Source organism: Pseudonaja textilis, chromosome 15 (genome assembly GCF_049901715.1).
Source record: "Pseudonaja textilis isolate UNSWEBS1 chromosome 15, rPseTex1.2, whole genome shotgun sequence".
Taxonomy (NCBI): Eukaryota; Metazoa; Chordata; class Lepidosauria; order Squamata; family Elapidae; genus Pseudonaja; species Pseudonaja textilis.
The window spans coordinates 5,104,926-5,131,891 of record NC_142004.1 but is presented as its reverse complement, the minus strand read 5'-3'; the positions used below and the strand labels follow the sequence as shown (position 1 = coordinate 5,131,891).

General features: G+C 45.1%; 1 protein-coding gene across 2 annotated transcripts in view; it reads right to left on the bottom strand.

Moving 5' to 3' along the window:
* FBXW8 (F-box and WD repeat domain containing 8) overlaps positions 1 to 26,966 on the bottom strand; it is a 55,791-nt gene that overhangs the window by 16,989 nt on the left and 11,836 nt on the right. For both annotated transcript variants that reach the window (XM_026718647.2, XM_087913248.1), the window contains exons 3-7: positions 24,332 to 24,496; positions 23,267 to 23,355; positions 13,462 to 13,619; positions 5,692 to 5,888; positions 3,696 to 3,905 (exon numbers count right to left, since the gene is read on the bottom strand). In XM_026718647.2, coding sequence (XP_026574432.1) covers positions 3,696 to 3,905; positions 5,692 to 5,888; positions 13,462 to 13,619; positions 23,267 to 23,355; positions 24,332 to 24,496 — 819 coding nt within the window. The remainder of the gene's footprint in view (positions 1 to 3,695; positions 3,906 to 5,691; positions 5,889 to 13,461; positions 13,620 to 23,266; positions 23,356 to 24,331; positions 24,497 to 26,966) is intronic.

Genomic DNA, 26,966 nt, shown 5'->3' with positions numbered 1-26,966 from the left:
GTCTGATAAATTCAGGATTACCAAATAGTGAGGTAGCCCTTTAGGTATTGCTCCAAGGGCTCCAATTACAATTGGGACAACAATTAGGATGTATTATTATTATTATTATTATTATTATTATTATTATTATTATTATTATTATTATTATTTAAATATACAACCCTTGGGATAATAAGACACACTAGTTAGCGATATTACAATCTTATTATACGGCACCTCTTGATCGTATTCTCTGGAGGTTCAACTGGCCCTGACTTCGCAGGCATTTCAGAAAGCTTTAAAAATACGGAAGCCTACCTAGGCATGGGGTGGAGAGGTTAATTGAACCTGTGAGACTGATGGCGATTTATGGATGCCTTCTGTTGTCTTTGGTTGTCACGACGTATTTTAACATTAATTTGTGCTGAGTTTTTAGCCCTGGGTGAGCCCTCCTGTAAGGTGGCCGGCCATGTAAATCATGTTAATAAACCCATAAATAAATAATCTGAAATAATATTTTCATACCTAAAATCCTTGGCCTGCCGTTAGCATCTCCTGCCTCGCTGTATGGTTGCAACAGTGATCGGTTACAGGTAGTCCTCAAGTTGCGACCAGAGTTAGGTCCAAAATTTGAGTGGTGCGGTAGCCTAGAGGTGGAGCTCTTGCCTCACAATCAGGAGGCTGTAAGTTCGATCCTAAGTAGAGGCAGATATTTTTCCCTCTGGGAACATTGAGATTATATCTCCTGAATATAACTCTGCATTGGGGACAGGAAGGGCATCCGGCCAGTAACCATTCAGCTCCATTCAGTTGCCGAGACCCCAACCCGCAAGGGATTATGGGGATCATTAAAAGCCGATGAGTTGGGCCCAAAATTTCTGTTGCTAAGTGAGACAGGGAATTTTGCCCCATTTTATGACCTTTCTTGCCACCGTTGTTAACTGAATCACTGCAGGTGTTAAGTTAGGAACACGCTCACTAAGTGAATCGGGCTTCCCCGCTGAGTTTGCTCATCCGAAGATCGCAAAAGGGGATCGGGTGACCCCGGCACACTGCAACCGTCACAAATACGAGTCAAGTTGCCACGCGTCTGAATTTTGATCACATGACTGCGGGGAATGGTTGTAAGTCTGAAAAACGGTCAACTTTTAAAGGTCCACTTTTTTCAGCGCCACTGTAATTTCAGTCACTAAATGAACTGCTAGAAACTCAAGGGCTATGTGCTAGAAACTCAAGGGCTCCACTTCTGCAACAGGTATTGTTCGGGCCGAGAAATTTGTTGGATGCAACTTTTTAAACTGAGGCTGCCTATTCTATTGGTCTTCCTTTACGAGGCCAGCGAGGAGGTTATGGAAATAAACAAGCAAACGTCTGTATTGATTCAGTTAGCGTCTGTCTTTTAAAACGTTGGCGAGTGGTGCCCATAAACTTTCAACCGCCTATTTGTAGCTGGAAGAACTGTGTTTAAAAGAAAGCTGAGATATGAAGGGAGCTGAATCGTGCACCTAATAAAACTTACGGATCGGGAAGCTGTCCATTTCAATTTAATTCAGCTGCTTAATTTTTTTTCTGGGCTGCAAGCTTGCCTTTGCCCCAGTTTGCCAATTCAGCATACTAAGAAAAATCCATGTGTGCTTTCATGCACCTTTATTGCACTGCACACATTTTAATGTACCTTTAATGCATCATTCGATACATTAGCGCACCTTTGTCCTAACACACACATTTTTAGATCGCATTGCTTAACACGCATGGGTCTTAGCATCGATATTTCTCTAACATTGACGGTTTCCTAGTATGATTTGATTGCTGATTGTACCCTATGACTATCATTAAGTGTTGTACAATTCTTGATTCTTAACAAATGTATCTTTTCTTTTATGTATACTGAGAATATTTACACCAAGACAAATTCCTGGTGCATCCAATCATACTTGGCCAATAAAGTATTCTATTCTATCTGTTCTAACAGTGCACATCAGTGTGTAAAATACGCTCTAAGAGAGCATAGATTTGGAAAAGACAAAGGTTGCGAACACCGCGCCAAATAATTTTTCCCATTCTGCTCATCCTCGTCTTCTTATCGTTGCTATTTTGATTTACATAAGCAGCCCGCAGCCTACGAGGATTTGCATAAAGGAGTAAATAATGATACAGCCTGTGTTATTTCGAAGGCCCTGCTGAAACAGTTGCACAGACCCGGGCTCCAATTATTTGTTCATCCTGCTTAGGAAGGGAGAGGTGGAGGAAAAGAAATGAATTGCTGGAGGCTATGGCGGACCAGATGAAGTCTCTTCCAGATACCTTACGAGGCAGGATTTTGACAGGGGCTGTGATGGGCATCAATTTGTGATGAGCAGCGTCGCTAACTAGGAACACAAAGCCCACGAGCCTTAGGATAGGCAGGCTGCAGAGATGTCAGGCTCTCCCTCCCCAACCGCCCCCAGCCCATATTATCATGACCTCAGGGGTCAGCCCAAGACATTTAGGAGCGCAACAAAAGGATTCCTCCCCTCCCTTTTCGAGATTACAGTCTACAGGTAGTCCTTGACTGACGAGCCTGACATTTCCGTTTGCTAAACGAGACATGTTAAAGTGGAAGGAACTTTAGAGGTTAACAGATTGACAGAGTTGGAAGGGACCTTGTAGGTCATCTAGTCCAACCCCCCCGCCCAAGCGGGAGACCCTACACCATTTCTGACACATGGCAGTCCAGTCTCTTCTTGAAAGCCTCCAGGGATAAAGCTCCCACAACTTCCGAAGGCAACTTCTGTTCCATTGGTTGATTGTTTTGTCAGAAAATTCCTCCTTATTTCCAGGGTTGAATCTCTCCTGGATCAGTTTCCATCCATTACTTCCTTGTCTGGCCTTCAGGTCTTTGGAAAATAGCTTGACCCCTTCCTCCTCTCTGTGGCCGCCCCTCAACTATTGGAAGACTGCTCTCCTGTCTCCCCTGGTCCTTCTCTTCCCTAGACTAGCCAGGCCCAGTTCCTGCAACCGTTCTCCGTATGTTTTAGTCTCCAGTCTCCTCATCGTCCTGGTTGCTCTTCTCTGCACTTTTTCTAGAGTCTCAACATCTTTTTTTTATAGAATGGTGACCAAAACTGGATGCAGTACTCTAGGTGTAGCCTTACTAAGGCTTTATACCTTACTCCTTCTCCTCCAACCACTACTCAGTACTGGAATTCTCCTAACGTTCTGGGCAAACGACTGTCTAGCCTCAAACCCTCCCAATGATGGAGGAGACCCATAATTTCTGGCTGTTCCATTGTTTAATACAAGGGGTGGGATGCAAATATTTTTACTATCGGTTCTGAGGGTGTGGCTAGGTGGGCGTGGCCATGTGACTGGGTGGGGCGTGGCTTTTTTTTTCTTTTTCTTTGCAGCACCCAGCCACCCCCACTACAGTCCAGTTTTTTTTGCCTCCTGGGCCTCAGGGAAGCCTCCTGAGTGGATCAGTAAGACAGCGAAGGTGGTCCGGGCATAGCTAATCGTCGGGGGGGAAAAAAGAAAGCAATACTGGTTTCGGCTGAACCGGTAGCTGTTTTTTTTACTACCGGTTTGGCCGAACGGTGACTTTTTTTTTAACTACGGGTTCGCTTGAACTGGGCCGAACCGGCAGAATACCACCACTGGCTTAATAGCTCTCAATCAATCCAAATGCAACAGAAAGAAGCCAAAGTTAAACGTTTTATGGAACCCAAGGCCTGAGGTACCTTGTTGGTCTCGTTTATCAGCCAGCCGAAGCCCCTGACGCCAAATGCCACCTCCTTGGCCGAGACATCCAGGCATGTGACGGGCTGGCCGTAGACGCAATGCAGGACTTTAGCGGGCTCTCCTTCTTTCAAGACGTAAATGGCGTCCTCAGCGGCTACTACGGCAGCTGGGCAGCCCGAAGTTTGGGGCACGAGACAGAGCAAGCTGACCTGAAAAGAGGTAATGGATTGAAGAGAGAATTGAGTCTCAAGACATCTTCCCCCATCGACGTTTTTCTTTTCGCTTCTCCCCCAAACATTGAAATAGCGGTCCTTTCCCCTTCAATGTCACGAGTTCCAATTCTCTCGGATAGGGAAGATGAGCATCTCAATAGGACCATGCCTACTAACTCTGTTACTTCAACGGGTTAGAGGGCGGGTATGGGGAGAGGAAAGCTTGAGGGGTCCTTGGTGCTCTCTGAGCTTGGTGGTCTCTGGCAGACTTTTCATGACCCAAGTAGGTAACATCATCAGTGTTAGAAGGGGGGTTGGAGGAGGGGAGGGGGAGAATGACTGTGGGGTACTTGGTGCTCTTTGAGCCTGGTTGTTTCATGACCCAACAAGAGGGGTGAGGAGGAGGAGGAGGAGGGGGAGGAGGAGGAGGAGGAAGAAGAAAAAAATGACTATAGGGTCTTTGCTGGTCTCTGAGCTTGGTTGTTTACTTGCAGAAATTTCATTACCCAACTAGGTAACATTATTAGTGCTAGAAGGGAGTTGGGGGAGGAGGAGGAGGAGGAGGAGGAGGACAGGGGGAGGGGTGGGGAAGGAGGAGGAGGAGGGCGACTGTGGGGTCTCAGCTTGGCGGTTTTCTTGCAGACACTTCATTACCCAACTAGGTAGCATCATCAGTGCTAGAAGGGAGGAGGAGGAAGAGGAGAATGACTGTAGCGTCCTTGCCAGTCTCTGAGCTTGGCTGTTTACTTGCAGAAGTTTCATTACCCAACTAGGTAACATCATCAGTGCTGAGTGCTAATATCATGAGCCCTGTTTTCTGCAAGAAAACCCACCGCTGAGAGAGCCCCAAATGAAGGACCCCTCATTTCAACCCCGAGCTCCAAATATCCTCCTTTATTAGAAGAAAGCGTTGAGGAAAGAGTGCCTCTGAAAGCGAAAAGCTTGGCCACTACCACAGATGACCTCATCCTGGCAGAGTCCAGATGCAATGGACCAGCCAGCACCTCCATCTCCATTCAGAATAATCTACTTTTTTTTTCTTCAGCTGAAGGATTCAACCACCTGGACTCACCTAAGGGAACTTCCTTTGATCCTTTTTCTCCAATCAAAAATCAAAGAAAAAGACCCAAACACCTCCTCACCAGCAATCAAAACCCAGAGGAGATTAACCACGATTAAGACCAAAACCAAGATTAGCACTAAGACCAACAATCAACGTTGGAAGTTTTTAAAAAGACGTTGAATAACCCTTTGTCTGAAGTAGTGTAGGGTTTCCTGCCTAAGCAGGGGGTTGGACTAGAAGACCTCCAAGGTCCCTTCCAACTCTTCTATTATTATCTTCTCTTCTCCCCTCCCTTCCTCACCTTCCTCCCTTCTTCTCTTCTCTTCCCTTCCCTTCTTCCCTTCTTTCCTTCTCTCCTCTCCTCTCTTCTTGCCATAAACAATACCCTAATACTACCAAATCAGACAAAAAGCTAAGAGCCTAAGCAAGGAACCACCAAGGATGCTCCCACCAAGACTGACAGGGCAAGCCGCCTAATAGGTAGACAGAGGGCCAATCCCTTTCCTTTCTGGCACTGATGACGTTACCTAGTTGGGTAGTGAAATGTCTGCAAGAAAAATGAATTACAAATATTCCATCGATCCTTCCTTTCTTTTTCGTTCTGGGCTGCATCTCTGTTCCCTCACCCGCTCGGCGCATTGATCTTCACTAATTGGTCCAAGGTGATGTAATCCGACACGTTGAAAGGGCTTTTTCCTGCGGCTAACAAAGAGAACTCACCCATTTCTGAATCTCAAACTCTGCCAGGGTCCCCCAGTATCCTTTGTCGTTGGCACTTTCCACTCTGACCTGGAACCCGGCTGCCGTCGCTACCGTGGCCCCCTCGGTTGAAAGGGCCATACTCTGAATCTTCTGGTTGTGCTGGTACCGGTGGATTGGCTCAGAACCGACCAGCAGGCTCCACACTTTCACTGACCCTGCATGCCAAAAAGGGGGAAAATGGTGAAAATAGAGTACAGGGTATCTTACCAGGAAACAGTCAATATAAACCGTAAGGATACAAGCGACAAAGTGACAGTCATACAGTCACAAGTGGGAGGAGATGGGTGATAAGGATGATGATAAGATGAATAGTAATAGTAATGCAGACTTTGTAAATAGTTGGATAGTACATTATCTCCTATACTATATCTGTATATCATATCTATCTATCCATCCATCCATGTCTATCATATCTATCTCTATCTCCCCCCCCCCATCCTCATATCTATGTATGGAGGCTTTCAAGAAGAGATTGGACTGTCATCGGTCAGAAATGGTGTAGGGTCTCCTGTCTGGTTGGGAAGGGTTGGACTAGATGACCTACAAAGGTCCCTGCCAACCCTGTTAATCTAATCCATCTTTTGGGACAACTATCCCATTTCAATTAAATCAACCTATTTAAGTAGCAATTCTCTACTCTTATTCAATGAGAATTGGCTATTGGGTGCCCCCATAGAAATTAAAAACTGCACTGAGAGTTAAGAAAGAGGCAGAGATAGAACTGTAAGCCATGAGCTCAATGGAAACCCATCAGTGGAAGAAAAGGGGCAGGAAATGAGGTTTTAACTTGAGGTTTTAACATATGGCAGCTTCGTTTTATTATGCCGGATTCAACTCAATGACAATAATAAGTTTTAATGTTTTTTTGCCAGGCAGGAGTGACTCTCCAGTCTCCAGAATGGCATCTTTCTGTTGGAAGGGAAGAAACTTTTTTCCAATGTTTCAAATTTGTCTAACAAGATAAATTTCTTGTGTGTCCAATCGTATTTGGCCCATAAAGAATTCAATCTTCTATCTATCCAAAGCAATCCTCAAAGTTTCCTACCAGGCTGCTCTCCATGGTCCTGAAAGCCAGCCGCCAGCCCTACAAGGACAAAAATCACCCACAAAATATGTTTTGGAGATATACTGGTTCATACTTATGACCGTTGTTGTGTCCCGGGAGTCACGCGATCCCCCTCTGTGACCTTCTGGCAAGCAAAGTCGATGCGGGAGCTTGACTCGCTTAACAACCGAGTTACCAAGTTATCAAATGCAATGATTCACTTAACAACGGGGGCAAGAAAGATTGTAAAATGGGATGAAATGCCCTTAACAAATGTCTCACTTAGCAACAGATGTTTTGTACTCAATGGGGATCATACATTGAGGACTACCTGTACCAAGCCAGGGCTTTTTAAGCCATGGTTTACTGAATAAACTCAAACCTCTGCAACTGTCTGATTTGGCTCTGCAACCCAACAAGACAGACAACAGTCTTCAGAGGATAATTAGGACTGCAGAAAAAACAATGGCTACCAACCTGCCTTCCATGGAAGACCTGTATGCTGCATGAGTCAGAAAGAGGGCTGCGAAAATATCTAGACCCCTCACATCCTGGACATTAATTGTTTCAACTCCAACCCTCAAAACGACGCTATAGGGCACTGCACACCAGAACAACTAGAGACAAGGATGGTTTTTCCCTGAACGCCATCACTCTGCTAAACAAATAATTCCCTCAACACTGTCAAATTACTTAGTAAGACTGTACTTTTATTATTATTCTCATCCTTCCTATTACCTATCTCCTCCCACTTATGACTACAACCGGGTTGCTTGTATCTTTACAATTTATATTGTTTTATTGTTTCCTAGTATGTTTCGATTTCGTATTAGTAACCTGTGTATGATTTGATTGCTTATAGTAACCTATGACTATCACTAAGTGTTGTATCTTATGATTCTTGATGAATGTATTTTATTTTTTCTTTATGTACACTGACAGCAGATGCACCAAAGACAAATTCCTTGTGTGTCCAATCACACTTGGCCAATAAAAGAATTCTATTCTATTCTATTCTATTCTATTCTATTCTATTCTATTCTATTCTATTCTATTCTATTCTATTCTATTCTAGTCTTATTGTACCCTATGACTATTATAAATTGTTGTAGCTTATGATTCTCGACAAATGTATCTTTTCTTTTATGTACACTGAGACCAGATGCACCAAAGACAAACTCCTTGTGTGTCCAATCACACTTGGCCAATAAAAGAATTCTATTCTATCCTATCCTATCCTATCCTATCCTATCCTATCCTATCCTATCCTAGTCTAGTCTAGTCTAGTCTACATTCTATTCCATTCCATTCTCTTCTCTTCTATTCTCTCAACCTGCACGATTGACAGAACTCACAGCACCTGGGTTCATATGTGAAACGCCGGATGGGTTAACAAGTTGGGCCACAGAATCTTCGCCTGACTGAATACAGAGAGGTCAAGAGTTCCTTGTAAGTTAGATTAAAGCCACATCAGGGAGTGCTGGTTTGGCACCCCTGCCGAGTTGCAAATGTTTCTTCCCTCCATTGAAAGATAGCAAAGCCAAGAAAAAGGATAATGAGATGGCATCCCAGCAAATTTAGAGGATTATTTATGTGCACTTTGGTAAGGATTATTTCTGTGCCCATGAAGCACTTCCACGTGGCGAAATAGCACCAGCAATCTCAGGAGCTATTTAATGGCGCTGCCTCTAAATATTTATGGGCCTCGTCAGGGGAGCGAGCACAATCGAAGAAGCCATTTTGGGGTGGGTTTTTTTGCGCGCGTGTGTTTTTTTATTATTTTATTAGGGAATGCATATTTAAATTAATCTATTTGCCTAAACAATTAGCCGGCTCGTTTTGTGCACACGGTGCCAAAATTGCAATTAGACTTCCATCAACATGCAAAAAGGCCCGAATGAAACTGCCCCAAAGGAGTCGTAAGGCCGCCTGGAGTTGGGTTATTCCAATTTTACTTCAAGACCTAATGATAATTGTCTGGATTGTTTGAAAGGTAAATAACAACTAAGCTGGTTTAAAAAAAAATAAGAATGCCTATGGAACAGCAGCCGCCCGACACGGAAGCAAATTAACTCCTTTTTATAAAAAAAGAGAAGAGTCTCATGAGCCATTAAGCCAACTTTTGAAGCCCAAAGCGGTCTGGGGGAAAAACTGCACGTTAAAACTTTGTTCCACAGCCACTGATTTCGACTTTGAATTTTACTTGGAGACCCCAGTCAAACATACCGTGTGATTATTGTTAAGTGCAAGGACTGCTCGTAAGTCACTTTTTGTCACTTCAAACATTTGCTAAATAAAAGGTTGTGTTGAGAACAGCCCGGATGGTGAGATTCACCTTCTACATTTGTCCTGGAACTCCAGTTGCAAATCACTAAGCCGTTCCCAAGTATCTTGACACAATTCCTCTCTGATGGCCAACGTAACACGGCTGTTATGAATTGACGTTTCATTACCCCAACTAGGTAACACCATCAGGGCTGAGTGCTAACATCATGAACACTGATAATGTAACCTAGTTTGGATAACAAAATGTCTGCAAAACCACCAAGCTCAGAGAGCACCAAGGACCCCCGAGTCCTCTTCCTCCTCCCTTCCTGCAAACCCCACTCCCTTCTAACACTGATGGTGTTACCTACTTGGGTAATGAAACGTCTGCAAGAAAACCACCCAGCTCAGAGAGCACCAAGGACCCCAGAGTCCTCTTCCTCCTCCCTTCCTGCAAACCCCACTCCCTTCTAACACTGATGGTGTTACCTACTTGGGTAATGAAATGTCTGCAAGAAAACCACCCAGCTCAGAGAGCACCGAGGGCCACGTGGCTGTACTACGTTTCTCACCGATATGTGGAAAGTCCTGCCTTTGTTCACCCAAATGCAGTAATGAGGGGGGAAGGCTGTTTTTTTTTTTTGTCCAGCCTTCTCTCCCGCGGCGCAAAACTTTCCGCGGCGCAAAGCAGAACGGTTGAGGGTGGGAGGGCTAAAGCAAACAGTTTCCCCCCCCACTCACCCACCCCCCCACCCCCTCCCACATCATCAAGGCCGTGGCTGCGCGCCAGACCCAGGCAAGCTTGGAGCAGATGGAGCCCTGGCACGGCCCCGACGGCTCCTGCATTAGCAGCATCTGCTCATTAACCAGAAATTCTTCCCTCGCTTTCTTCTAATGCTCCAGGAAAAGCATTCTGATTTGATTCATTTCGGGTAAGGCAAACGCGGAAGGCAATTAGTGGTAGGGAAAAGGGAGAGAGAAGAAGGAGAAGAAAAAAAGAAGGAAAAAAGAAGACGAATCGAACTGGATGCCTGCCAGTGCTGACAACGGGGAAACGAGGCAGGAGACGCAGAAAGATGGTCAGTTGGAATTCAAAAACATCCCAACTGTGGATTCGGCAGCCAAGGCTTCCCAGGCGTGGGTGGGTAGACGGCAGGCAAGGGAGGAAGACGCCCGCTGGCCTCGACGGTTTTCCGCCCAGCCTTTGGTTTCTTCGCAGCTGATCCTGCATGACTGAGGCCGCGGAGTCATGAAAGGGACATCGGATCACACAGCCCGGGCCCTGGCAACACCTTTTCCCAGAAAAAGGGAATTTGGGGAAGATAAGAGTAGAATAGGATAGGGCGGGGCAGGGCAGGGCAGGGCGGAGCAAAGTAGAACAGAACAGAATAGGGAGGAGGAGAAGGAGGAAGGAGAATGGACTGGACTAGAATAAACTAGAATACAATAGCAGAGTTGGAAGGGACCTTGGAGGTCTTCTAGTCCAACCCCCTGCTTAGGCAAGAAACTCTACACAACTTCAGACAAATGGTTGTTCAATCTCTTCTTAAAAACGTCCAGTGTTGGAACGTTTACAATTTCTGGAGGCAAGTTGTTCCACTGGTTAATTGTTCTGTCAGGAGTTTCTCCTTGGTTCTAGGTTGCTTCTCTCCTTGATTAGTTTCCACCCGTTGCTTCCCATCCCACCTTCTGGTGCTTGGGAGAATAGTTTGACTCCCTCTTCTTTGTGAGATATTGGAAGACGGCTGTCCTGTCCTCCCCATGCCCTTCTTTTCATCAAAGTACACATACCAAGTTCCTGCAACCGTTCTTCGTAAGTTTTAGCCTCCAGCCCCTTAATCATCCTGGATGCTCTTCTCTGCACTCTTTCCAGAGTCTCAACATGTTTTTCACATCGCGGCAACCAAAATTGGATGCAGTAGTCCAAGTGTGGCCTTACCAAAGCCTTATAAACTAGTATGAACAAGTCATGTGATCTTGATTCTATCCCTCTGTTGATGCAGCCTAGAACTGTGCTGGCTTTTTTGGGGCAGCTGCAGCACACGGCTGGCTCATATTGAAATGACTGTCCACTAGGACTCCAAGAGTGGGTGATTTGAGGCTGTTGGGGCCACCCATAACTTTCCCACTCAAGGTTCGGCAGGCCCTGAAGCTCAATTTCAGACTACGTTGCGGAAATTGAGCAGCGAATTGCTGGTTTGCAGTGGGTTTATTTTTTAATCAAATTATCCATGAAACCAGGTGTGTGAAACTCCTCCTGCAGCCTTCGGGGACCCTCCTCCTCCTCATCATTTACAAAAAGATCATCTCCTGTGGAAATGTTTAAAAAAATTCCCAGAGATGCCTGCTTGTCCACTGAAGACTAACTTTTTGCAAATTGGTGCGTTCCAAACGGACTGGACTTCAAAACTACCATCTGCGGGACCCTCATGAAAATGTCTTTTGCTGGAAAGTGATATATGTGTGTGTGTGTGTGTGTGTGTGTGTGTGTGTGTGTATGTGTCTGAGAATATTACCAGATTGAGATTGCTAATGGGAGAGGGGTGGAAATAAACGTCGATTTGCTGAATGGATAGCCAGTTAGGAAGGCCAGGATGTTACCCTGTGAAATGAGGGTTTTTTTTTTATTCCTGTTTGTTTTGTCCGCTTTTTATTCGGGTTTTATTGGTTTTTAATTGCATGCTGATAAGAGTCGGTTTTTGAGTCGAAGCGGCCTTATAAATTGAAGTCATAAATAAATAAAACGACTTAATTTAACCTTTATTGGTCTGGGATGGCAAATCAAGAAGGAAATTACATTGCATTAAATTAAATAAATGAGACTCGATGCGTCCCAGTGATGAGATGCGCCCCATCCACATATCTGCTAGAGGTGCCACATTACAACATCTGGAACACCTTCAAAAACAGTAAGATTACAATCATTTCCTATCCCCACCCCTTACTTCAAGCATTCGGTCCCTCAAGAGATTTGTTTCGAAGTCAGAGCAGCTGAGGGATTCAGGATAGCCCGTTTAGACTTTGAACGGGGGTATTTGGGGATGAAAATAGTTCACTTAGAGCATTGTGCATATTGGATCGGATCCATATTCTTCCCGATCAACATTTCTCCACCTTGACAACTTTAAGATGTGTGGACTTCAACTCCCAGAATTCCCCAGCCATGGAAGGGGAAGGCTAACAAAGGGGAGGAGAAGGGAAGAGGGAAGGGAAGGGAAGGGAAGGAATGGGATGGGAAAGGAAAGGAAAAGGAAAGGGGAAGGGAAGGAAAAAGGAAAGGGAAGAAAAAAGGAAAGGGAAAAAGGAAGGGAAGGGCAGGGAATGGAAGAAGAGATGAAGGGGAGGGGAGGAAAGGCAAGGCAGAAGAGATGAAGGGAAGGGAAAGGGAGTAAATGGATGAGAAAGAGAATAAATGAATGAGGAAGGAAAGGGGAAGGAAGGAAGGAAGGAAGGAAGGAAGGAAGGAAGGAAGGAAGGAAGGAAGGAAGGAAGGAAGGAAGGAAGGAAGGAAGGAAGGAAGGAAAAATTAAAGGAAGAGAAGGGGAAAAAAGGAAAATGAAGGGAAGGGAAAGAAAAGGAAAGGGAATAGAGAAGGCAAGAGAAGGCAAGCAAAAAGAAAAGGGAAAGGAAAAGAAAGGAAAGGACAGGAAGAGAGACATTTGGTTTTACTATGCAATCATTGGCATTTGGAGGTAGTATTTTACTGAATGTTTTCTGTTTAATAAACTGAGAATAAGCATCACCTGCAGTCTTCTTTTAACTATTCTATTTTGAATTTTTTATATTTTTGTAGCATTTATATAGATTTAAACTTTTTAATATTGGAAGCTGCCCAGTCATCCTGTGGTAAGATGGGTGGTCCACAATTTTAACAACAACAACAACAACAACAACAATATAAATAAATAAAAGTAAATGTGTGTATGAACGGAAGAGACAGGAGACATTTTATCTCTCTAGTGCGGTATCTGGTTTGCTCTTTGTCTTACTGGGTCCTCTTTCCCTACTTCTTGAGGAAAATAAAGAAAACAAAATATATATTTAAAAAAACAAAAAAGCCCAGACAGCCCAAAACAAGCTGTTTCCTCATGACAAACTTGGCTGGGCTGCAGCCTGGCACCCGTGCCTCCAAGCTGCAGCTCCAGGAGGAATTAAACCCATCGCTTTAATGGGCACCGCGATCCAAGGCCTCCTAATGCAATGAAGGTGATCGGCCAACTTTCCCACATAAAGCCAAGTGTGAGCCCACGCACGTGCATGTGTGTGTGTGTGTTTGTGTGTACAGAGAGGATTAGAATGGCTCTCAGAAAGAAAGAGAGAAAGAAAGAAAGAAGGGGGGGGGGGAAACTGGACACAGCTGTTTCATTTCCAGAAAGCTTTTAAAAGACAATATTAGGATGGGCTCGCTGTTAACATACCGTCCTCGTACGCTGACGCAGCCAGGGAGCTGTTTATTCTCACAAAGGAGGCATGTGGCCGGGGGCCAGGCTCCACCGAGCCGTGCTCCGGTTCCAGGATGGGGGCCGAATAGTCCCAGGTGCGTGTGTCCCACAGCTTCACATCGCCCGACGTGTACCTGGAACGGAAAGCCAAGCATGAGGTCCAAGAACTGCAGGGGCCACGAGGGCGTCTGTGATGACCCGAAGGGGCGTGGCACAAAGGCCACCCAGCCAAATAATCAGTAGCCCATGGTGCTTTACAGTTAAAATCCAAAGCATAGTTTCTTGGCTTCATGTTTTCAGTTTTAAGAACCAAAGTCGTTCTCTAAAGACCGGCGTTTCTGTGGCCAACATGACACCCTCTGGATGGGTTCAGTAGAGTAGGAGAAGCGTAAGGAAGCAATGGTTCCGGAGAAGAAAATTTGCATTACGCCATTTTCCCGCACAAAATGGGCGGCATCACGTCCCAGAACCTTGCGACCTATACAGCACTCGGCCTGTTTAAGGCACAATCTGAGATGAAAGCAGCCAAGCTCCTTCGAAGGCTACGACGACAAGAGGCTATGCAGGGTGCCGGGATGGACCTGAATCCTCACGAAAAGTCGATCTGGGCCTGACACCTAATTTATGGAAGAATTGGGCCAAAATGGTTATTGAACAAGGTTGTTGTTATGGGGGGAAACAGAAGGAAGAAGGTGCGTTGGATGTGTTCGCTGACTCGAGTTTTTTGGTAAAAATAATAAAAGCTAGGGATAGAGATGGATGGATGGATGGATGGATGGATGGATGGACGGACGGACGGACAGACAGACAGGTGTATGTAGATGAGATATATATATATATATATATATATGTAGATGATAGACAGACAGACAGACATAGTCAGATGTATGTAGATGATAGAGACAGATAGATAGATGATAGATAGATAGATGAGATAGAGATAGATAGATGATAGATAGATAGACAGACAGACAGATGTATGTAGATGATAGATAGACACAGACAGATGTATGTAGATATTTTATATATATATATATATATATATATATATATATATACACACACACACACACACACACACACACACACATGCATACATACATACATATACATATATGTAGATGACAGACAGACAGACAGACAGTCAGATGTATGTAGACAATAGATAGGTATGTAGATAGATAGATAGATAGACAGGCAGACAGACAGATATATGTAGATGATAGACAGACAGACAGACAGACAGACAGACAGACATAGACAGACATAGATAGATAGATAGATAGATAGATAGATAGATAGATAGATAGATAAGATAGATGCACGAGATACAGATGGGCGGAGGGAGGGAGGAGAGGGAGAATCAACTTATTCTCCAAAGCACCAGAAGGGAAGACAAGAAACAATGGATGGAAACTAATCAAGAGGAGAAGCAACCTGGAATTAAGGAGAAAGTACCAAACAATGAGGACAATTAACCAGTGGAACAGAAGTTGCCTTCAGAAATCGTGGGTGCTCCATCGCTGGAGGTTTTTAAGAAGAGGCTGGACAGCCACTTGTCTGAAATGGTATAGGATTTCCTGCTTAAACAGGGGGCTGGACTAGAAGACCTCCAAGGTCCCTTCCGGCTCTAGTCTGATGTGCTGGGGGGCAGGGGGGTGGAGAGGAATGAAATGCCCTCCCAGTTTGGTCAAGCATGGGAAACTGAATCCCAGCCCTTAGCATCCGGCAGCTTTTTTAAACTATTCAAACTTCAGTTCAACTTAACTAAAAGGAGAAAAGTTTGGGATAGACCTAACTTTAAGGTACAGTAAAACAAACAAAAAACAAACACTGACTTCCTGATAACATCCACCTTCCGATAGAAAGAGGAGAAACAGAGAAGCCGACAACAAAAGAAGTCTTTCGCAAGGGGCGGAAAGGCGCTGGGTGCTAGCCCAACCAAGTGGGGCTGAAGAGGCTGGCAACTCCCTGGATAACTACCCCCTCCACACCCCCACACCCCCAAAAAAAGCAACAACAAGAACAACAACAACAAAAGGACAAAGCTGCAAAAAAAGCTCGAGTGGCCATGCCAAAAACCCATCTCTCCAGGGCCTCAGATGTCCTCATCACTGCCTAATGACAACCCTACTCTGCCAATTAAAGACTCGGTGAACGTTGTTAGTCAGCTTTTGGCCCCATGACGTTGATGGCTGTCTCATTAGCGTTGGGTGCAAAAGCACAACTTTTAAATGACGCACGCGAGCTGAGAAATGCGCGGGGGAGAAAAATACACACACACACACACACACACACACACACACACACACAACTACACACACACACACACACACACACACACACACATATATATATATATATACACATACATATACATGTATGTATGTATGTATGTATGTATTTATTTATTTATTTTACCTGGCGCTCCTGAATGAAACATAGGACACAACCCTAAAAATACACGCACACCTTACACAGGTACATGACTTGATGCCCAGAGTCACTGGGGGGGGTTAGACTAGATGACCTACAATGTCCCTTCCAACTCTGCTTATCTGTTAAGAGTCACCAATACCCTAAAAAGATTTAACCACCAGAAGCCGCTAATAAATTTCAATGTTTAATATGAGAAGAAAATAAATTCACGGGGAATAATCGTGGCAACCCTATTTAATGCGTTTAATTTAATTCATGTGTCTTGTTTCTCTCCAACTTTTGAAAAAGTGGCCCCCAGCACGGCCTTAGCTGAACTAAATGCAGAAATCCACCTCAACAGCAATTATTTAAATTGTGTCCGAAGAGAAAGGGAGAGATGATGTATTTTTAACAGGCGCCTTTTATATTTTCCTCGCGTGGCCATCAAAGGCCGTGTTCTAAAGCTGCAGAGCATTTAAACAAGGAGAAGAACAGCTGAGGCTCAGCCCCGCTCAATGGGGCTATTTTACATTTGCATGTACTTCTCCCCTAATTAATATGCAAAAAGGACCGGGCAACGGGCTTCGAGAATAGCTGAGCCCAAGGCAGAAATTACCATGGGGGGAAAAAAACAGCTGGAGAACTCTCTTTCATCTTGCAGATAGAACAACCCTCCCTTCTCCAAGCTGCCTGTCTCCATCCATCCAGGGAGAAGAGTCTGGATCGGGATGACGGACAGAGGGAGAAAAGTCTTGACTCTCGTCGATTAAAAAAAAAAAAACATGTTGAGACTCTAGAAAGAGTGCAGAGAAGAGCAACCAAGAGGATTAGGGGGCTGGAGGCTAAAACATATGAAGAACGGTTGCTGGAATTAGGTATGTCTAGTCTGATGAAAAGAAGGACTAAGGGTGACATGATAGCAGTCTTCCAATATTTGCCCCTTTGGTGTTGCCCCAAAGAAGAGGGAGTCAAGCTATTCTCCAAAGCACCGGAAGGCAGGACAAGAAGCAATGGGTGGCAACTAATCAAGGAGAGAAGCAACCTAGAACTAAGGAGGGATTTTCTGACAGTGAGAGCAATTAATCAGTGGAACAACTTGCCACCAGAAATTATGGATGCTCCAACACTGGAAGTTTTTAAGAAGAGCCACTTGTCTGAAATGACATAGGGTTTCCTGGCTGAGCAGGGGGTTGGACTAGAAGACCTCCACGGTCCCTTCCAACTCTGTTATTCTCTTAGTTAGGGGAAAATACGGAATGATTGAGACCTACCTTGCAACCAATAATCTGTTTTTCAATTTGAGGCGTGGAGGAGAACAGTTTGGGACTGAAGGAAGGATGGAAGGAGAACGGTCTTGGCCGGAAGCGGGAGGGAGGGAGAATGGGGTGGGGGGGTGGTCTGTATCTGAATGGCTCTCTGCTTTCTCCTCGCTTCTTCTCTGATATCGGAGACCTCCTTCTGGAGGGAGTGTGTGCATGTGTGTGTGTGTGTGTGTTTTCATTGCAAACGCTCTGCCCGGCAGTTGTTTTGTGTGTTAAAACCTTGGATTCTTTTCATTGGAGATGGCGATGTTTGTGGTTACCTCACTCCACAATCAATGCGGCGCACACACACACACACACACGCACACAACCAGCCTTTCCATGCAGGCAGGCACCTCCAAGGGGGCTTAAAGCAACAGGGTCCCTGGTCACGTGGGCCTGGGTTTCAAAACAAGACGCCACCTTCTGCCTCTCCGGTCCGCCCGCCCACCCACCCAACGGCCCCCTCCCCAAACTATAGAAAATGCTGCAAAATGCAGAGGCTTTTCAAGGACACTTTCCACTCACAAGCAATTAGCCCGCACACCGGCAGGGTTGAACTAGGGGAGGAAAATGTATCTGCAGATTGAAATTTGAGTACCTCTTTCATCCTTCCACTTTAGAGCTTAAATTCTCTTTCCTGCCTTAAGCAAACCGAGTTTTAGATTACCAGGGGGAAAAAAAGAATAGTGGCTTTGATCTGTTTCGCTCGAGTTTTTCAACACCCTCCCAGCAATGTCTAGTCACTTGATGAAAATATGTCATCCTTGTTCTTTTTTTCTCTCTCCCTCCTCTGTCTCCAGTTCTGCTCCAAAAAAAATGTATGCACGAGGCAGCCAACAGGTAAGAATGAGCAGGTGTGCGTTCAGCAATCTTATTTTTGCAAAATAACACCAAGAAGCACACTAAAGAATATAATTCAATAACAAGGAACGTATGAAAACTGAAGTCTTGCCTGCTGCTTATTTAAAATTGTGGTTTGCTTATTAATTAAACCACAGTTGGTTGCTATACGAAAAAAAGGCAAGGCATAAGCCATGATAGAACACATAAACCATGATACACCAATGTGTTTTAATTATTCATTAAACTATTCATTAAATTATCATTGAATTATTCAATAAACATTATTCATTAAACCACAGCTGATTGCTAGACAAAAAGAAGATTAGGCATAAGCCATGATTGAGCACATAAGCCATGATAGAGCACGGTGATTTAATTATTCATTACATTATTCATTACATTATCATTGAATTATTGAATAAATATTCATTGAACCACAGTTGATTGCTTTACAACAAGAAGGAAGGGCATAAGCCAAGATAGACGGGCTACAATGTATGGGTTCAAACAGGCACTAAAACACTAAAAACTGTACGAAGGCTTAAGAGCAGATCAGGTTTGCATTACTCTAAGCAATGATTAGCAGGTGACTGTGGTTGTGCAGAAAATTAGAAATAGAGGTTTAATGTGATGTGTGGGTCCACTTTAAGACTCGCTTAAGTTGTTTTCAGCCTGAGATTTTGGGCAGCTGTTGCCTAACCATAAGGGATAACAGGGGTTAGTTAGACCACTAACCGACATGGCAGCTTCGTCTGATCCAAGGCAACTGAAACATCAGTTTAATTGATTAATGGCGCTTGTGTTATCTGCGCTATTCCCCAAGGTCCACTGACTCAATCTTCATAATGGCAGCTTCAAAATACACAAATGATATCATTTGCGTTATGACATCTGCGTAATGACATCATTACCTAGAGGACATTAAGGCGGCCTTCTGCATAATGGCAACATTACCCGGAGAACGCGCCACGGAATTTCCTCCACCGTGGGCAAATCAGTGTTCAGCCAAGATCCAGAAAAGCGAGATTGCGCTATATTTCCTCTATTAAAGAAAAAAAAAAAAGCAGTTCTTGATATGGACTGTTATTTTTTTTTTCCCCGGCAAAGAAAAGAATTTCACGATACGTTCACTACTCTAGACCGCTTTGGAGTGGTGTCAAGATAGCAAGGCAGGTAGCGATTGCAATGCCCACGAGATCCTACCCTCTCGTTACGGGATTCTAAAATTAGCCCTGTTGATTCTCGACGCTCAACCACACTGCAGGTGTCACGCCACCTCTTGCTGCTAAAATAATCTCTTTATTAGGTCGTAGAAAGAGCCCTCTGCAGGATCAGATCTGTTCAATCCCGCATCCAGCCCGCAGGAGGGCCACGGGGAAGGAGAAGACCACCACCGAGAACGGGTCACAAAGAACTGGACAGTATTTTACCGCTGCAAACTTGCAATGGAAGCCCTTAACAATTTCTACCCCTTTGGCAAAAAAACATTCTTGATTTCAAGTCACTGCAGGTTTTTTAATCTTCTACCCTGTTTCCCCGAAAATATGGCCTACCCTGAAAGTAAGTCCTAGCTTGGTTTTTTTACACGTACGCCCAATATAAGCCCTACCCCCCAAAATAAGCCCTAATTAAGATTCCGCCCACTCCGGAGTGCACGGGTAAAAATTAAGCTAGAGTAGGGATGGGTGGTGGTAGAACTGCGCTACTACTAATCTTTGGACAGTTGTAGCCAGGCCTCGCACACAGGCCTCGCCGGCCCATTTCTTCTGCAGCCAGCAAGGCTGGCAAGGCTTTCCTGAAGGGCTCTGGAGCTGATAACAAAGCTCTGGATCGATCTGGAGTTTTCGGCTGTTATCGGCTGCCGAGGCCTTCAGGAAAGTCTTGCTGGCTGCAGAAGAAGAAGTTCCTGAAGGCCTCTGACAGCAAAAAGGAGGCCGGGGAGACACGTGCAAGTGAGGTTAGTCAGTGGATGACTTCCTCCCAAAAATAAGACCTGGTGCCTTTTTTGGTGGCAAAGAAATATAAGACAGGGTCTTATTTTGGGGGGAGGAACATGGTAGCAAGAGGTCTAATCCCCTTCACGCCATCAAATATTACAATGATCATTGCATGCTGACTTAGCAAATTCCCTTGGCTAAAAATATGTGCTGCGTGGTAACAGGCACTATTTCACGTATCGTCAAAATCCGCAGCTGTTCAGCTGTATTTTCTCCTAAGGCTTCAGAATGTTATTTATGCCTTCTGTACATATAGGTAGCCCTCGACTTATGGCAGTTCATTTTGGGACCATCCCAAGTTTCAACAACACTGCAAAAAGTGACTTACGACCGGTTTTCACTCGTACAACCATTGCAGCTTCCCCAGTCAGCTGCCAAGAGACTGGATTTTGATCACGTGACCCCAAGGATGCTGCAAACAGTCGTTAAGTATGACAAATGGTCATAAGTCACTTTTTGCAGGGCTGTTAAAAACTTTGACCAGTCGCTATATGAACCGTCATAAGCCGAGCACTACTAAAAACAACAACAGAATGAAAAACTGCTGGTGACCTTCTCCTGCTGCACCATAGAGAGTATCTTAACTTACTGCACCCGTGGATGGTTTGCCAATTGCACTGTGGGAGATAGGACAGCACTCCAGAGGGTTAATGTCATTGCTTCTCAGAGGATCATGGGTTGCCCTCTTCCCCTCTTTGGAAGAGCTTTAGAGCTCCCGCTGCCTTAAAGAAAGTTCAAAACATTCTCAAAGATCCATCTCATCCTGGGCACCCTTTTTATTTGAACTATTACCATCTGGCAGACAGTACAGGATAATAAAAACAAGGACAAATAGGCTGAAAAACAGCTTCCATCCCAGGGCAGGAGCTCTTTTGAATCCTATGTATAGTGCAATGTTAATGCAATATCAGGGGTTTTTCATTCAACTGTACAGAATGTGAAGGATGTGTGTTTGTGCATATTTTCATAGTCATAATGTACACTGAAGATGGTATTTAATTTCGCTGTATGAGGTGCAATGACAATAAAGTAAACTACACTAACTTTTAGCAGTATCCCGGTCAACATCCCATTTTGATTTTCACAAGGCATAAATCAATTTCCAACGTGTTTTTTTATCCTGAAAGCAAGCAAACTGGCTACTTTGGGGATTTGTTCCAAGCCAGGTCACTCACGGAAGCTGGCTTTGGCAGGGGACTGGGGAAAAATAAATAAAAAATAAATAAAAGCACACGAGACAATTGACTCTAATTCCACTTCACAAAAACGCCTTGTTAAAATGAAGTGTTGCTCTTAAACCTAGTACATTGATTTATTCGGAGGCCCGAGCCAATTTCACAACCTCCGATGACATCACCCCTTCTCTAGGCTGCCTGGTGTTGTGACTTGGGGACTGTGAAGCCGCGAAAGAGGAGGAGGGAGGCCTTCTTACACACACACACACACACACACACACACACACACGTACGTTTAAACACACCGCCCATACAGCCGTACAAGGCTAAGAGTAAGGGGATTAGCGATTATCCTTGGGGGGAACCATTCTTGAAATTCCCTACTGTTTTTAGCCCAGAAATAAGGCTAATGAGGTTCATGACATCTAGAGGCTGGGAGTGGGGGTGGGAAAAAAATCACCCTTTTAAAACCGAGTGCCAGGTGGTGATAAATAGAAATGATGGGCCATTACAAGTGTGTTGAAATCTCTCAATGACTCAGAAAACGCAGCACAGGGGAGATATTTAGAACCACCATGCCAGCAGCCCTGTTTCGGGCATTAAAAATCGTTTTGCCGTTAACGACTTTCGCAGCAGAGCTGGTTTCTACTTAAAAGCCACAGTGATAAGTTTGCCTCTGCTTAATAATATTTCTTTTAATGGACTTGGGGGAGGGGTGGGGGGTTAAAAAAAAAAAATCAGGATTATACAACTCCCGTCCAACAGTAGGCAACGGAGAGGGAAATTTCACATGCCAGTGAATTAAGTTCAGAAATATTATCATCGCACAGCCAGCCAGATGTTCAGGCTGGGTTTGGCATTTTGGTCTACCTATCGAGTCTTTACCCAGGACCTGGGATAGGCAAATCTGGATGTTGGACGGTGTTACAGGATGGAAGCTGTTCTAAGGAAAGCTGCCTCCTGCAATTGATGGGTGGCAAATGTGTCAATGCCACTGATGGGGTTTGAGTGGTGCTCCAGTTGAATTGGGACTGCACCCAAGGCGCCTATGACTATTGGTGCTACCCTTGCTTGCCTTTGCTACAGTCGTTCTATTTCTATTCGCAGCTCTTCGTATTTTGTTATCTTCTCCAGTTCTTTCTCTTCTCTTCTGCCACATCCACTATCCAGACTTTTTTGTTTTTCTTATCGACAATTGTTAAGTCTGAGGTGTTATCTATTATTATTGTTGTTGTTGTTGTTGTTTTGTTGTTGTTCATTATTATTAATGTTGTGGTGGCAGTTAATCTTTGATGAGATTCATAGCCTTTGGGGCTGGTTGGTAGATCAATAGCTCGAGTCCTAACCCAAGGACCTAGGAACTGTTCAGGAAGTGTCGGAGGATATAAGCTGTTCCAAGTAGGGTGGATTTTTGTAGAATCAGGGTATTCAAGTCTGATAAATTCAGGATTTCCAAATAGCGAGGCAGCCCTTTAGGTATTGCTCCAAGGGCTCCAACTACAATTGGGATAACTATTGGGATGATAGTGATGATGATTTAATCTTTTGTGAGATTCACAGCCTTTGGGGCAGCTCGAGCCCTAACCGAGGACCTAGGAACTGTTCAGGTAGCATCGGAGGATATAAGCTGTTCCAAGTAGGGTGGATTTTTGTAGAATCAGGGTATTCAAGTCCGGAAGTGCTGAAACAGGCCCGTTTTCAGCCTCCCGAGGCTACAGAGGCTTCCCTCGAGGCTCCGGGAGGGCGAAAACGGCCTCAAACGAGCCAATAATCAGCTGGAAGGAGCGCGCGTGCACAGTGCAGGTAAGGGGGCGGGGGTGTTGCACGCACATGTGCAGGGAGGGGGCGCATTGCACTGTGGGTACCAGCACGCGCAGGCATGCTCTCGGCACACCACAACAAAAAGGTTCCCCATCACTGGCCTCATGAAACAGTTTTGTCAATTCCCGTTCTATTCTCTGGACCACAAATGGTCACAAGAAACATTCAGGTGGCCAAGGAGACAGGAGGAGAATTCTAGATGAGCCCTCAGCCCCAGACTCACCCAGCAATGACCACTCCGTTGCAGGAATGCACGTCACACAGAATGTTCCCGACTTCGTGCTGCAACTGGCTCATAACCCCGATGCGGTTCTGCGAAGGAAGACAAGGATTGGGTTTGGTCCAGTCCCTCAGGTCCCCCACAACAGCCTTCCATCCTTCCGAGGTGGGTAAAATGAGGACCCAGATTGTTGGGGGCAACAGGCTGATTCTGCAAACCAGGGGTGGGATTCTACCAGTTTGCACCTATTCGCTAGAACCGGTTAACATTCTAAGCAATTCGGAGAACCGGTTGTTAGAAGAAATTACTGGGCTAATCCTGTAAGGAAGGCAGGAAGGAAACATTCTGGTGTTGCTTACAGAAACTGCCTCTCCATTAACCCGTATTACATTCTTGGCAGGACTAGACTTCCTGTCTCAGGAATTTCTCTGGAGTTTTTTTCCCCCTCCTTTGCTGGTACTTTGCTTGTGTGGAGTGACCATTCAAAGTTACAATGGCACTGAAAAAAGTGACTTATGGCCATTTTTCACACTTACGACTGTTGCAGCATCCCCACAGTCACGAGAGGCCAGGCGAGGAGATGCATGCCTCTATGTGAGTGATATTGAGTTGGCCATGCCCAGCCAAAAACATGCCCACCAAGCCACGTCCATCCAGTCACATGCCCACCAAGCCATGCCCACCACCTAAGCCATGCCCAGAGAACCGGTTGTTAAAAATTTGAATCCCACCCCTGCTGCAAACCACTTGGAGAGGACTGTAAAAGCACTGTGAAGCGGTATATAAGTCAAAGGGCTATTGCTATCAAGCATAGAACCAGGCCTGGAAAGGACCTCGGAGGTCTTTAGTCTAATCCCATGCTCAACACAGAAGAATTTCGACCATCCTGGTCAAATGGTTGTCCAATCTATGTTTGAAAACTTCCAGTGATGGAGCACCCATAACGTCTGAAGGCAACCCATCCCACTGATTAATTGTTCCGTCTGGAAATTCCTCCTTATTTCTAGGCTGGATCTCTCTTGGGACAAGCTTATAGGGTGTTTCAAGTGAGAAGTTCTTCTCCCTTACTTTCCAGTTGGTGCGCAGGGTCTGCTCCTTTTCCCGACATTCCCGGAGGGTCTGTTTCCAACAGGGGAAGTCTGAGATTTGACAGTCAGACAGATAACCTTCCCGTTGACAAATCCGGAACCACAGGACTTGGTCTTCCGCCAGTATCTTCCACGTTCGGCTCACCTGAAAGTAGGACAAATGCTCATTGCTGAGAGTTCTCTCATTCGGGTGGGGGTGGGAGTGGGAGGGAGTGGAAGCACGATGCTCTCAGTGACTATGATATGCATCACCCCCCCAAACAGGCCCTGCACTAACATTAAAATAGGATTTTAAAAAATTCTTAAATGTATGTTATGTCAGGATTCCGGCAGTTACCCCCAATTAAATCGTGAGTCTCGAGCCAAACTTCCAAAACTTCAAAAGGATTTATACCGGGAGTTAACATGTCCGGCAGTGCCTGGGTGTAGCTGACTCTGAGACACATCATTCATTGTCACCCTTGACCCTGGTTTTCCCCCCACCTCTCTGGCTGTATCATAATTCATATTCTCCAATGGGACACATCCTTAGCCAAGAGTCATCAATCGTGCTCTCCAGTTAGGATTTTGCAAGGCAGAAACTTCGGTCACCTAGAAACTATCTCTGAAAACATTTATGGAATGCAGTTTTGGTTTGCAAGCTACCGCACTGCTCCTCCCTCTCTTTCTGTTGGCAACTCTAAAAAGACCGTAGAAATATTTTATGAAATGACACGTTACCTAGTTGGGTCATGAAACATCTGCAAGAAAACAACCAAGCTTAGAGGGCACGAAGGAAGGACCCCTCATTTCAACTCTGAGCTACAAATAATTCTCCTTTCTTGGTAAAACATAAACGGCAGAGCCAAGACCAGAGATCCAAATCATGGGACACGCTTTCTTTCTGTCCCCAAAAGTTAAGGTTCAAGTTTATTTACTCAAGGAAATCCACACTGAAGTCACCCACATCTCAACGAATTCTTAAATTCCAATTTCTTTACATTTTAAAGGCGGACTAGCAGGGAGGGGGAAAAAACATCTCAGGGAAGCCAATTTCCAAGCAGCTCCAAAATTATCGGTGCTGAAAAACTCTGCAAAACAAAAACAAACCCAAGCCCGGAATTGTTTCCCCTCCCCCACCTACTTTTCTCAAAAATAACCATGCCAATAATAAAGGGACATAAACACAACGAAGGCCTGTGCCAGGGGCAGGGACGGGCAAGTCTGCAGAGTGACACTCAAAAGGCTGGAGATTGGTTGCCTCTGGTTACGAAGACGGAAAAGCTGGAGATGTGAAGTGTTGCTATGAAAAGAAATCTCGGTTATGCAAAGGAAGGGGGCGAGGCGGCCTTCCCCGCACAATGGCTCGCTCGGCGTTTACGGCCTAATGAGATAGCAACGTGAAACAGACTGCAGCCTGCAGGTAAAACATGACATTTTTAATCTCTCACAATAATTACATCCTTGTTGGGTTGGGGGGAAGAGAGAGACAGAGAAAGAGAGAAACACCAAGAGAGAGAGAGAGAGAGAGAGAGAGAGAGAGAGAGAGAGAGAGAGAGAGAGAGAAACACATAGACACAGAGAGAGAGAGAGAGAGAGAGAAACACATACAGAGCGAGACACACACACACACACACACACACAGACAGAGAGAGAGAGAGAGAGAGAGAGGGAGGGAGGGAGGGAGGGAAGAAGGAAGGAAGGAAGGAAGGAAGGAAGGAAGGAAGGAAGGAAGGAAGGAAGGATTTGCCTTGCAAATAAGAAATCAGCACATTGAGGGGAAAGGATGCTTGCCCAAGAGGTCCTGGCTGGACATATGTACAGGTAGTTCCTTGAGTTATGACTATAATGGAGGCTGGAAACCATTAACAGACATAAAACAGGTTGGTCATGTGACCAGCCTGAATTTACAGCAGTTGTTAACCAAATGCAGTGGCTTTGGCACTGTTTGCTTATGTGCGTGGTTTCACCATATGTATCAGAATAGAGCTGGAAGGGACCTTGGAGGTCTTCTAGTCCAACCCCCTGATCAAGCAAGAGACCTTGTACCATTTTAGACATAACTTCTGGTGGCGAGCTGTTCCGCTGGTTATTTGTCCTCACTATCGGGAAGTTTCTCCTTAATTCCAGGTTGTTAAATGAATTAGTTGAATCTGCGGTGATTCGTTTAACAACTGTGGCCATAAAGGTTGTAAGATGGGGGCAAAACTCTCCCGAGAACTGCCTCGCTTAGCAACCTGTTGGACTCCATTCTGGTCGTTATGTCGAGGATTACCTGTATTCAGCTCTGACCTGCTTAGCTCATTCTTGGATTTCTTTTCTATACAATTCTATTTAATTCTCAAAAGCTGCCTAGTGTTTTCCAAAGTGGCTTGCCATTGCCTCCTTCCCAGGGCTGAGAGAGAGGGACTGGCCCCAGGTCACTCAAAGTTGCCTCCTGCCTAAGGTAGAACCAGAACTCACCATCTCCCAGTTTATAATCTTGACAGTTTAACCGAGACACCAAACAGTCTGTCATGCCCCTGTTGGAATCTGATTCCAAAGGGGAGGTTGAACAGCTGACAGGGAGTGGGAGTGTGGCTCTGGTGACTATGGAGGAAACTGGGGAAGGGCACAGTCTGGCTGGGCATTCAGAG